This window comes from Oncorhynchus keta, chromosome 20, assembly GCF_023373465.1.
Source record: "Oncorhynchus keta strain PuntledgeMale-10-30-2019 chromosome 20, Oket_V2, whole genome shotgun sequence".
NCBI lineage: Eukaryota > Metazoa > Chordata > Actinopteri > Salmoniformes > Salmonidae > Oncorhynchus > Oncorhynchus keta.
In genome coordinates, this window is record NC_068440.1 from 8,175,382 (window position 1) to 8,188,507 (window position 13,126).

At 42.1% G+C, this 13,126-nt stretch overlaps 1 protein-coding gene across 50 annotated transcripts; it reads left to right on the top strand.

The window, feature by feature from the left end:
* Positions 1–349: 349 nt before the first annotated feature.
* On the top strand, positions 350–12,870 carry LOC118399277 (non-homologous end joining factor IFFO1-like). Of its 50 annotated transcripts, none has more exons than XR_008072520.1 (11): positions 350–1,725; positions 4,098–4,158; positions 5,423–5,518; positions 5,743–5,883; positions 6,173–6,357; positions 6,664–6,784; positions 7,370–7,465; positions 8,010–8,197; positions 8,711–9,892; positions 9,933–9,972; positions 10,053–12,870. XR_008072520.1 is itself a non-coding variant. In XM_035795225.2 (9 exons), exons 1-9 carry the CDS (start codon positions 710–712, stop codon positions 8,871–8,873), a joined length of 2,067 nt encoding a protein of 688 aa, XP_035651118.1. In that variant the 5' UTR covers positions 350–709; the 3' UTR covers positions 8,874–12,870. The 50 variants fall into 50 exon arrangements, 3 of the variants coding, with proteins under 3 accessions (XP_035651118.1, XP_035651120.1, XP_035651119.1); XR_008072524.1 differs by having other exon boundaries at positions 8,711–9,771; positions 9,853–9,892; positions 9,933–12,870; XR_008072527.1 differs by lacking the exon at positions 9,933–9,972 and having other exon boundaries at positions 8,711–9,771; positions 10,013–10,092; positions 10,133–12,870.
* The last annotated feature ends 256 nt before the right edge of the window (positions 12,871–13,126 follow it).

Sequence of the window (13,126 nt, forward strand, 5' to 3'; positions counted from 1 at the left end):
TTACTTTTGCACAAAACATGGCCCAAAAATTCCAATAAACCAGTAGTAGCCCATAGCTTTTAGACAATATGAGCAGAGAACTTTACACACGATCTTTGCTGATGTAAACGTGCAGTCAAGACGAGGGCCAGGCAGAAATAAACAGGGTACTGCGGTTTTTAACTACCGCCATGACTGGAGTAAACGCGCAATAGACATCCTCACTTTGGATAGGCTACTGCTTGGCTTGAGTGAATTTCCCGAGACTTTTAATTGATATCATAATGTGTGTTTAACACCAATGGCATTATTATTTGTTTCAATTATTTTGTTTCAATTCTTTATTTCAATCGAAAATGGCTCACAATTTAGGAGTTTTACGGCACACTCAGCGTCACTTGAGGACGTCGAAGCACATAAGAGACTTATCTCCTACGCCAAAGTTAGTAGTTGCACTGCGGCCAGCCAGGTAGCTTACGTAGCCTTCACCGCTTGATTGCTGCGGCTCTTTCCATCACTGGCGCGTCTAATTTTAAGACCTGGAATAGGCTACTTGTTTAATAGCACCTATTTACCTATAAATTATTTGATTTGTTTTCTTATTATGTTTTGGTGGAACGCACAAGCTAAGTCGTCATAGGTTAAGGCTATTTAGGGATAGTTTTAGAGCAAGTTGGCTATTATTTGCATCAGCAGTTAGCTTTCAAGCTAAATTAAGAAGTCTGTTTTGATGCCTGATTTTGAGCATTTCAGATTTTCATACTCAAGCATGAATCCATTATTGGGAGAGAACGCGTTCCTGGTTCAGCAACAGCAGCACAACCAGATGGGGAGCCATTCTGATTATTCCATGACAGGCCTAGACTCATACGGTGCAGCTGACTCAGGCTTCATCTTGGGCGAGCACAACGGGTTTGGACAAGATGGCATATCTGGCCTGGACATACATTCGCTGCCACCTTCAGGACTCGCTTATTTGCACCAGAACAACATGCACCGTGCACCGCCGCCCCCCGCAGCGATGGCCCTGCGTAACGACTTGGGTTCCAACATCAGTGTTCTCAAGACCTTGAATTTGCGCTTCCGTTGCTTTTTGGCTAAAGTTCATGAACTGGAGCGTCGGAATAAAGCTTTGGAGAAGCAGCTTCAACAGGCTTTGGAAAACAATGAGGACAATTCAGAAGGACACGGTAAAAAGCCATTGACTAAGGAAATGGGAGTCCAGACTGGTTTCGTAGGGCCCATCGCAATTAGGCCCGGACATATCCCACTCCAGAACGTCAATAACTCTGCATACCTGCCTGGGGGTCTTCTCTCTCCATCACTCAACAGGCCTACAACTCCCTCCTTTGAGTCCAACAGCAAATCAGTATTTAGGAACTCGACTCTGACTGACTCGAATTCCAACCTCAATTCCAACCAACTCACTCCACATATTTGCCTCAGTCCTTTATTAACCCCTACTGATACTTCCAACCCTATATCCAACATTAACGAGAAATATGTCAGTTCTGGGACTGGTATGTCTACTAACCCGCCTCCCCGGTTCCTTCCCGGCACCGTTTGGTCCTACAACCACGACCGCAGGTTTGGCACTGGGAGGGAGTCGCGCGTAACAGATATGGGTGTGCCTTGTGCCCAAACGGACGGCGTAGGTGTTCAAATCGACACCATCACCCCTGAGATACGGGCCCTGTACAACGTGTTGGGCAAGGTGAAACGAGAGAGGGATGAGTATAAATGCAGGTATGGATGAAGCGGTCTGGATGAAGTGGTCAGGAGTATCATGGTTAAAGATCTGGGTCTTTAAGCCGATGTTATTGTCACTTGTAGAACTGATGTGTGATGTCACTTATTGTTTCTCTAGCCCATCATTATTAGGGCAACACCCCTAGCCCAGGATTGGCCAACCCTCCTCCTGGAGAGCGAAGGGGTGTGGAGGCTTTTGTTCCAGCCCTGCTCTAGTCACACATCCGGGTCTACTAAATCAGTGATCCTGTTTTGTAGCTACATGTCCATAACACCTCAGTGTCGTTCTGCAGACATCTTGTCGGAATAGAAAACTAGCAAAATGATTGCGTTAGAGATATTTACAGTTGGTTCTCCTATTATAAATTTGGAGTGCAATGTATCTCAACTAACAGTAGCCTATTTTGAGCCCATTCAACCGTTGAGTGGTTTTGCTTTCTTCATACCAAATTACACCCCCAGAACCCAAGAAAATAACATTACATCACCATGCAAGGTCTAGATGTGCTGCATGCGTATCTTGTAATAAAAGGCAGAGCTTTATTACAGGCTCTGGTGTTGTCCAGCTGATGCTCATGCTGCAAAAGTACTGTGTAGCTTAGAGCTGAGTTGAAATGAAGAGACATCGGTTCTGTTGTTTTTGTCGTCGTCATCCATCATCATCCTCGTCATCATCCTCCATAAGATGGCTTCTGGTTAAGTGTTTTAGCTGCTCTACTTTTGTCTTCAAATTGCCCCTGTACTCCCCAAATGATATGGCATCACAAGGCTTCACTATAGGCTTGTAGGGGATCATAGTTCAAACATAGTTGAGCACAGCATTTAAAAGAACAGCATTGGCCAATCTCTTATCCAATAGGAGGATTATCTAGAGAAGGCTGAATTGGCTGGAGTGAAGTCAGCAGTACACTTGTTTTTGTCTCTTACATGGCCTTCCCCCATCTCTCTCCCCCTCCTCCGCCCCTCTGCGTTTTGTCTCAGCACCTGCAATGCAGCACTGTGCTGAAAGCTGTGACCGCTAGTGGTGTCACCAGAGGCTCTCCACATTATTCTCTCTCTCTCTCTCTCTCTCTTTCACGTTCCCTATTTCTCTTTCTCTCTCTCTCACTCCATCTCTTTCTCTTTTTCACTCACCTCCCGCTCCCACTATTTCTCTCTCTCACACACACAAACTCTCTTATCCTCTCTCTCTCCCTCTCTCTCTCCCTCTCCCTCTCCCTCTCCCTCTCTACCCATCCCGTACGGCCACTCGCTCTCTGCAGCATCCGTGAGAAGATGCGGACATCACTAAATGACACCAGTCACCTTCCCTATAGTCCACTGTCTGAATGTTAATGGCGACAAGGCAGCGTCATCTCTCAGATTTACAAGCCTCTATGACTTGCCAGTCGAAACACCCTCCTCTAATTCTCTTTTATGGAGAAGGTCAAATGGCTTAACAGGGAAACATTTCCAATCATTTGCCTCGGATCTCATTTAAAAGCAACTTTCTCATAACAATGCAATATCAGACAGTTGGTGTTTGTTTTTAATGAGTTTCCAGGGGGCTGTGGGAAGATGGAATAGAACTATTTTTCCATTCAATTTATGAAGTGTATACCGTTAATGGCTTGTACAACTTGCAGTATAGGCTGCCCAAGTATACCATTAAAAACAGGCTACTGTATACACTGCATCCCCACTTGAGCAGACCGATAACAGTGCGTATAGGCAATGTGCAAAATGGCACATGCACCCTCCTGGGTTAGACCACTTCTCACCTTCTGTAAGTGTCGCAGCCGCGTGCTCTACATGCATACTGCATCTGTTGCGTAACACAGCTGAGTAAGAGAGATCAGGCACACAACATGGATTCAAACACCGTCAAACTTTATTGAACCGCATGAACACAACACTGTAGCTCATAGTACATGGTATTAGGCTCTCTGTCTGATTTCTGTCTCTCTGGTATTTGTAACCAGTGTTATTATTAGACTTTTTGGCATTTGACAAAGTGATCTACCCTCAGTCACAGATGGTTGCAATAATTGAGGTTCTGGAGTACCCTAGTAGACAATAATGGCAATTGTGGGATTGAGCTGCTAAAATTGGATGTCTAAGTGGAAGTTGTATCTTTGCGTCTTCGACACTGGCTGTCTGGAAGCAGTGTCGTTATAACAGTGAATACTGACGTCAATACTGTTCCTGAAAGAGAAGAGACCGTGATAATGGTGTGTGATGACTCCCTCATCAATCTCCATTCTCAACAATAGGGTGTGTGTGTGTGTGTGTGTGTGTGTGTGTGTGTGTGTGTGTGTGTGTGTGTGTGTGTGTGTGTGTGTGTGTGTGTGTGTGTGTGTGTGTGTGTGTGTGTGTGTGTGTTTCAATAGATGGGAGGAAGAGTACACAGTCAGAGTGGACCTCCAGGAGAAAGTGGCTGAGCTGGAGGAGGTAAGCCCTTAGCTGTGTCAATGATAAAGGGCAATCTGCTACGTACATTTTTTTAAATTCATGATATAAAGCCATTGATTCTTGAATAATAAAACATGTAAATGCCTCATGAGCTTAGTCCAACTGTTTAACCCCCTCAGAACCCAAAATACACTGAATAAAAATAGAAAGCAACATGTGAACTGTTGGTCCCAGGTTTCATGAGCTGAAATAAGAGATCCCAGAAATGTTCCATATGCACAAAAAGCTTATTTCTCTCAAATGTTGGGCACAAATTTGTTAGTAAAAATGTGATCCTTTATCAAGATAATCCATCCACCTGACAGGTGTGGCATATCAATAAGTTGGTTAAATAGCATGATCATTACACAGGTGCACCTTATGTGCAGTTTAGTCACACAACACAATGCCACCGATGTCTCAAGTTTTGAGGGAGCGTGCAATTGGCATGCTGACTGCAGATATGTTGCCAGAGAATTTAATGTTCATTTCTCTACCATAAGCCACCAGACCAGGACCTCCACATCTGGCTTCTTCACCTGTGGGATCATCAGAGAGGGGAGAGCGATGGAGGTGTTGAGGAGTATTTCTGTCTGTCATAAAGCCCTTTTTTGGGGAAAAACATATTCTGATTGGCTGGGCTGGCTCCCAAGTGGGTGGGCCTATGCCCTCCCAGGCCCAACCAGATTAGATTAGGACATTTCAATTGACAGATTTTCTTATGTGAACTGTAACTCAGCAAAATATTAGAAATTGTTGCATGATGCGTCTTATATTTTTGCTCAGTGCATAAGCGTGTTTAACGCCATTGTTTGTAAACAATGTAATTGTAAACAACCCCTGTATAGCTTTAAAACGTGGTCAAACTATCATTTTGAGCTCATGGATGGTCAGTCCTTGTGTCCATAGCGCTGTTTATGAATTTGATATTGGTTACATTTCTCCAGCCCCGTCCCTAAGCTGTTTACTTAAACATGTGGCGGGTGGCTGCTTTGTTATTGTTTGAACTGCACACGATCCCTTTAATATTTCACACTAACATTATGATTCCACCTCAGATCACCTGGGTTGATTGGAAAGCAGCAGTAGAGAGTGTATTTTGTAACTTTTTAGCTAGAAAGAACTACAAATGAACTATACAATATACCACCCATTTTGTTGATTTGGTGTACTTATACTCATAATCATATATGTTATGTCATAAGTGCTATGCAAATTAGGCTCTTTGTGTGTGTGTGTGTGTGTGTGTGGTGTGTGTGTACAGGACCTCCAGGAGAGTGAGGTGTGTCAGGATGAGCTGGCCCTCAGGGTAAAACAGCTGAAAGCTGAGCTGGTCCTCTTCAAAGGCCTTATGAGCAACGTGAGTCCCTCGTAGCACTGTTGGAATAGCTCACCCCAAAAGTTGTTGAGATTTGTATACTTCAAAAGTAGTCCCACTCGCTTTTGAGTTACAGAATCTTGAGCAAAATACTTTTATGGTATTGGTACAGTTTGCTTCGGAAATGTCTTTGAAAAATACAAAGAAGATTTGGGAACACATATTTCCTTTTGCCAGTGTCACTCGATCTCCGCTCTCTTTATCAGAACCTGTCGGATCTGGACAGTAAGATCCAGGAGAAAGCCATGAAGGTGGACATGGACATCTGTAGACGCATCGACATCACAGCTCGCCTGTGTGATGTGGCCCAGCAGAGGAACTGTGAAGACATGATCCAGATCTTCCAGGTCAGGACTGCTTATAGGCCGCTATACTACTAACTATACTATCTGTTAAGTAGCCCCTAGACGGATTTAAGTACAACTTAGCATTTACCACCGTAATGGTTACGTGTAGGATTTTTCCAGGGTAAGCTAATCCTAGGTAATTAGTATAATGACCGTGTGACCGAATCTTTGGAGGCAAGTCCACTCATATCTTCTAGGTCAACTCACACCTGTGTTATTACACCTTAATAACCATGTTCATTACACCTTTATTGCACTGCTATTACACAGTTGTTACACCTTTATCTAGCAGATGGCCACACCTCCTTCCACTCTGACCCGCCGGCCCCGGAAACAGGCGGCCCAATCGGTTAAAGGCGGCGACGGGGACGAACCAACCAGCATCTCTGAGAGCGAGGCGGGCAAGGATGAGGAGTCGTGTAGCACGTCAGCCAATCAGATCAACGAGGAAATGCAGAGGATGCTGAACCAGTTGTGAGTTCTCTGGCTGCTCTTTAACTATGTAGGTTATGGTCAGCAATCGAGGTCTTGCTGAAGTCTCCAACGTCACACCTGGAGAGCCACTCTGCACTAAACACACTTCAAAAGCTTGTGGTCTAAATTTCAGACCGTGGTTATTTGAATCCGGACTGTTAAGAGTTTGAGCTGGATAAAAATCCTACACACTGCTGATCTCCAGGACTAGAGTCTGTCGCTTGTAAGATGTGAGTGGACCAGAGTCGGCCAGTGAACTATAAATATATGTACAACTGGTAAGCCATACTATTGTTGGTCTTGCAGGAGGGAGTGTGAGTTTGAGGACGACTGTGACAGCCTGGCCTGGGAGGAGACTGAGGAGACTCTGCTGCTGTGGGAGGACTTCCCAGGATACAATCTGGGGGCAGTGGAGACACAGGGAGAGGTAAGCCACTATACACTGGCTGATCTAAGATCAGTTATGTATTTACCAATGTAATGGTTCATGTTAGGAGCTGGCTAGGCTAAGCTGATCCCAGAACTGTGTTAATGGGCATGCTTTAACCAAAGCCACTGTACTTCCTGCTTGTCAATCATTCTTATGGTTGGGCTGCCGTATCTGTGTGTCTGTGTCCTACTTAACACATTGCATGTACGCCTGTGACATTGGCATGTCCTGATCCCTGGATCACAGTGTAATGTAGATAAGCTGGTAGCACACACACACACACACACAATTATCTTGATTTACCCCGGTACTGTTAGTCATTCTCATTCCCAATAACAATCTGGGTAGTCATGAGTGGACAATTTAAATGATAGTGACAATTTAAAAAAAATCTGTAGACAATATCCGAAAAAAGAGGCAGGGCAATGGATGAGAAGTGTTTTAGATATCCATATACTGATTGAAGTTCTTTTCATCTTATTCATATTAGGAAAATTAGCACAAAACAATGTTCTCTCTCTCGCTCTCTCTTACACACACACACAAACAAACAAACAAACAAACAAACAAACAAACAAACAGCAGCAGGAGGAGTCCATAGAGAAGGTAATACAGGACACAGAGTCCCTCTTCCAGACCAGAGAGAAGGAGTATCAGGAGACCATCGACCAGATCGAGGTGAGACACACACACACACACACACAAACAAAGCCCTTCTCTCAGTACCAGTTTTCCCGCTGCTATTTGTACAATATGAGGACTTTGCGGCATGAGAAGGCTATTTATAAAGCCTGCAGAGAGCGATGAAGCACTGCTGTAAACAGAGCCATAAATACATAGATTATTATATTATGGAAATTATATTATGGAAATAAACAAGACAGCCATTCCATATGCTTACATGAGTCACTGTTGAAATGAGTTCCTGTGCAGATGATAAGTTAAATTGAAGTAACAAATTGAAGGTAGTATAGTCTCTTTATTTTTTTAATAGAGCTCCTTTTCAGAAGTCGTCCTCTTATTCGCTAAATTGCTAAATTCATTGCTAAGTACAAATACAATCAACCAAAAAGCAAACACCGAAAAATAAAGTAAGATTTATGCAAATGACTGTTGCCTTTGGTTTTGCACTTGCAAAGATCCTGGCCCTCATTACTCAAAAAAAAAAATGTTCTGGTGACAATTTAAACCGGAGCGAATGTCTTACGTTGGTTTCCCGCAGTTGGAGCTGACCACGGCTAAGAGTGACATGAACCGACACCTGCACGAGTACATGGAGATGTGTTCCATGAAGCGAGGCCTGGACGTGCAGATGGAGACGTGCAGGAGACTCATCACCCAGAGTGGAGACAGGTATCAGACACCTCCGCATGGTGCTGAACACTCTAAACGCTCAAAAAGATACCCTAGGTATGAGATATCAGTATGAGATACCTGTATGAGATATCCAAACAGTCAAAGAGTTACCCTAGAGATACCTAGAGATACGGCTGGTATTAGACACCAGAAAGAGGTGGAAGATAGCAAGAGGAATGAGATCTATGCTGTAACTGAATCTTCTCGCTGGGTGATGCCAAGCACCTGGTTCATTCGTAATCATCTAACAATAACCCATGTAACGAAATACAATTCTTAATTTTGTGAAATATGTCTATTACACATATGTTACAGTACAGGTTAACTCTTTAATTCTCCCAACTGTACTGATAGTGATAGAATCCATATGTCATTACATTGACCTGTCTGTGAGTATGGTAGCCTGGTCCCAGATCTCCTATGGTCATTATAATGCCAATGACCATAGGGGCTGGCAAGACGGCACAAACAGCTTTGGGACCAGGCTATGAGCACGGACTGTTCGGGTCGTCTTGTCTCAAGGTCATTGGCAGTTGTATTGACTCCGCCTCGCCGTCTCCCTTTCAGGAAGTCTCCCCCTCTCGTTACTGCGGCCATGGAGGACTCTGATGACGGAGAGAAGGAGAGGAGTAAGGTGTCCCCACCCGCAGACTCTGAAAGTGATGAACCCTACTGTGACACCAAGGTTAATAGTGGTACGGTCCCTCACTTACCATGGAGGAAGTCCTAATCCTTACTGATGATGCCCTGTAGATGTACCATAGTCTGGATAGTGCTGTTGTTTACATTTTTTTTGCCATAAATGATGTAAAGCCAGCAGACTCTTTCCAGGGCCATAAATCACCACTGCCCTCTTGTGGTTCAGGTTATTACAACACCTAATCTGATAGGACTAAATGGCATTTAGAAAAGGAAATCAATTGGATTTCTTAACATTGTGATATTTCTATGATATGAACGATCAAAATATATACCTTTTTGTTAAGTTTGCCCATTGATCTTGCTATATGTATCAAGATTCAACCGAAAACAATTTGCACACGGTTTTTGTGGAATAAAGGCCTTATGTTACATTGCAGTTACAGATTTGAAACATCAGCAGAATTTTTGAAGGCAAACAACAACAAAAAAATGCACCATTGGCGAAAAATTGTCACAGGATAAGTCATTATCTAGCAGTCTGTCACATCTGAACAAAATTAACATTTGCAGTTTGCTAAAGGGAAAGGGCCTAGCTTTTGATAGCCATCGATGAAAATCTATTTTCTTTACAGTTAATATCCTTCTCATTCCATTTTGCCCATTTTGAAAGAATGGATACAAGAAGCATATAGAAAGATTCAAGGATGTAAAGCCTTTTTAATCAAGGATGTAAAGCCTTTTTAATCAATCTCATAACATTCATATGTACACATGTTATTAACAGAGAGGTTCACAACATTCGTATGGACACATGTTATTAACAGAGAGGTTCACAACATTCGTATGGACACATGTTATTAACAGAGGTTCACAACATTCGTATGGACACATGTTATTAACAGAGAGGTTCACAACATTCGTATGGACACATGTTATTAACAGAGAGGTTCACAACATTCGTATGGACACATGTTATTAACAGAGAGGTTCACAACATTCGTATGGACACAACATGTTATTAACAGAGGTTCACAACATTTGTATGGACACAACATGTTAACAGAGAGGTTCACAACATTTGTATGGACACATGTTATTATCCGAGAGGTTCACAACATTTGTATGGACACAACATGTTAACAGAGAGGTTCACAACATTTGTATGGACACATGTTATTATCCGAGAGGTTCACAACATTTGTATGGACACATGTTATTATCCGAGAGGTTCACAACATTCGTATGGACACATGTTATTAACAGAGAGGTTCACAACATTCGTATGGACACATGTTATTAACAGAGAGGTTCACAACATTTGTATGGACACATGTTATTAACAGAGAGGTTCACAACATTCGTATGGACACAACATGTTATTAACAGAGGTTCACAACATTTGTATGGACACATGTTAACAGAGAGGTTCACAACATTCGTATGGACACAACATGTTATTAACAGAGAGGTTCACAACTGTTATTTACTTTGCTTGGTTACATATTCATGCACTTTATTTATTTCAGCCCTTTTTCATTCCTCATTGAAATTCAGATAGCTACAGTATTTTTTTTAAATGAATAAATAACTTATTTTTATTGCTATTTGTTTTCTATTACAATTGCAACAATGAAAGTATGACAGTTGATATGTTTTTTTTTTAAATGAAATGCCCAGCATAATATTGTGTCGTTTTGCAAAGACAATTCACAAAAGCCATCGATATAATTATTCTCAATAGTTTAGAGTTAAAAGAAAAACATTGGGACCATTAGCTTTGTACAGTCATGCACATTGCTGTAATCCCAAACTTGAACCAAACATAGGAGCATACTGCATGTGGATAGTGTTGATATCACAACCCACATAAACGCGTCCTATAAAAGCACTCACTCAATGCAAGTGAAAACATACCCAGTCAGCAGTGAATTCATCTTCACCTGCAATGGGGGGGGGGAAAGCGCTCTGATTAACCAACGGTGAATCAGACTGCCGTTTGGTGCGCTTTAAAACCATTTGCTTTGTGTGCTTTTGCTTTGTGAGATCTGTGGTACTGTGGTTGTAGCAACATTTCATTGCACTTGAACATGCTCAATGTTTACAGTTGTAGGAAAACGTAAACAACAATCCTATCTAAGGGCTCGATTCAATCAGCGCAGAAGATCGGCCTTTATCGCACGATTGACATTCAAAGGTTTCTGTGTTCGCTGAGACCGCACATTCACGGTAAACGCTACTCATGTCGGCTCAATTGAAAATGACCTTTACATTTCAACCACACGATTCAATCGGGCCGCTCCTTTGTTTATTGATGTCTGAACGCGTCTTGTAGAAAAAAATCCCCCTACTTTGTAGAGTTTTGTAAATCTCCACATCTAAAAGTTGCACAAAATGATCTGTGTTGAACAGTAATTGTGACGCTGTGTACAAATGCTCAAATATAACATCTTCACTAGCTGTTAGCCTACTGAATGTAAATAACATGTAAGTGTACACTGAAGACGAAGCCATGTAAGAGATTTCAGAAAGAGATTTAAGACAGTATGGCTGAAAAGGTGTCCCATTGTATTAAGAGTGCCTTTGGGTGTTCTCATGGATACACAAAAAGCTAGTATACCTGTTGGTGTGCATGTATGTAGGTTACCTCTGTGGATATTATTTTGTGCAGGGTTTAAAATGACACATTGTGAGTTTCTGAGATACACTGCTTTGCGCAGAATCTAATTCATGGGTTATAATTGATGGGTTATATACTACTTCTGGCAGTATGAATATTTGTCTGTGTATCTTAAACATTCACATTGACTCTTGGGAATGCATTAGCAGTAGGCTAGACCATCTATACAATATATATACAAAAGTATGTGGACACCCCTTCAAATGTGTAGATTCGGCTATTTCGGCCACACATGTTGCTGACAGGTGTATACACTCGAGCACACAGCAATTCAATCTCCATAAACAAACATTGGCAGTAGAATGGTCCGTACTGAAGAGCTCAGTGACTTTCAACGTGGCTACGTCATAGGATGCCACCTTTCCAACAAGTCAGTTTGTCACATTTCTGCCCTGCTAGAGCTGCCCAGGTCAACTGTGCACAAAGCGAGGTCCATACAGAAATGGTTTGTCGAGATCGGTGTTGAACAACTTGACTGGCCTGCAAAAGGCCCTGACCTCAACCCTATCGAACACCTCTGGGATGAAGTTTAACACTGACTGCGAGCCAACTCCATGTAACTGGCCATGATTTCAGAATGAGATGTTCGACGAGCAGGTGTCCACATACTTTTGGTCATTTAGTGTAGCATCTGCAAGTAGTGCACAAAAGGCACAAATCTGGTAGCCAAAGTTCCAGAAATGCGTGAAAGAAGGAGACATCTATAGGCCTACACGTGATGATAATAATAAACAGAGATATCCACATACTGCACCTTTGGCCATGTAGTGTATGTCTGTCTATAACAATTGCAGGAATTGTTTCAGAGTTTACTTGTTCAACCTCTCTGGGGATTCAAAACATATCTTTCGTATGATAAAAACATGAATGTCTGCCTAGTCATTTCTCTAATCTTTACCGCAAAAAACGTAAACACAGACGAATGTACAGAAAGAAGCAAGCCACACAGCAAAAGCAGTCTGAAGACTTCTATCACTATAGCGACCAATAGACTACCATACCTCTTCATGCAACTGTGTACAGAAGCTCAGCAAGTAAACTTTTGAAAAAAAAATCGAAATGTAAATAAATCCATCTGTTGAAATGTGAATATTAGTAACAGCCGTGAAATAACACGATTGTATGTGGTCAGAGTTAAACATGACATGTCCAGTCTCAACATTATTTGAAACGCAGGTGAATTTTTTTCCAATATGAATTCGTCAAACAGCAGCATTGTAAAGGAAGATTAGAATGATTTAAGGGGTTGCAAACTATGACATGTACTGCTGTGAGACCAATATATTTGATCTGGGACTGTGTGTACACTGTATCTGTGTTACTGATCAACCTCTAGGTTTCTGGAAACAATCTGTCGATGGATTAATGGAAGTGGTGTACAGAATAAAATGTCTTGAAGGAGACTGTGGTCCCTGGAGTTTGTTTGTTTCTATTAATTTCCATGACAGAATTACCCCCATACTCCCTAATTATTTTATAATTCGCTTTCCATTTAGATTTTCCTAAAAGCCAAACAAGAAACGAATGATTCTTCTTTGAAGTCATTGCTGGAGAGGCTTTCTGCTACGTGACCACTACAGATGACCTTAACTTCATAATGATCTGCTGCCTAAACGGGATTTCTTGCTTATGCATAAGCTCGAAGCAACCAGCACACAGGCGCA

What these genes read in the sequence shown, in the direction of transcription:
- LOC118399277 (XM_035795225.2), top strand. Translation starts at nt 710, where the DNA reads ATGCCTGATTTTGAGCATTTCAGATTTTCATACTCAAGCATGAATCCA. An exon ending in AGGGATGAGTATAAATGCAG is followed by an intron (nt 1,726 to 4,097) that starts GTATGGATGAAG and finishes GTGTTTCAATAG; the next exon opens with ATGGGAGGAAGAGTACACAG. An exon ending in CAGAGGATGCTGAACCAGTT is followed by an intron (nt 6,358 to 6,663) that starts GTGAGTTCTCTG and finishes TTGGTCTTGCAG; the next exon opens with GAGGGAGTGTGAGTTTGAGG.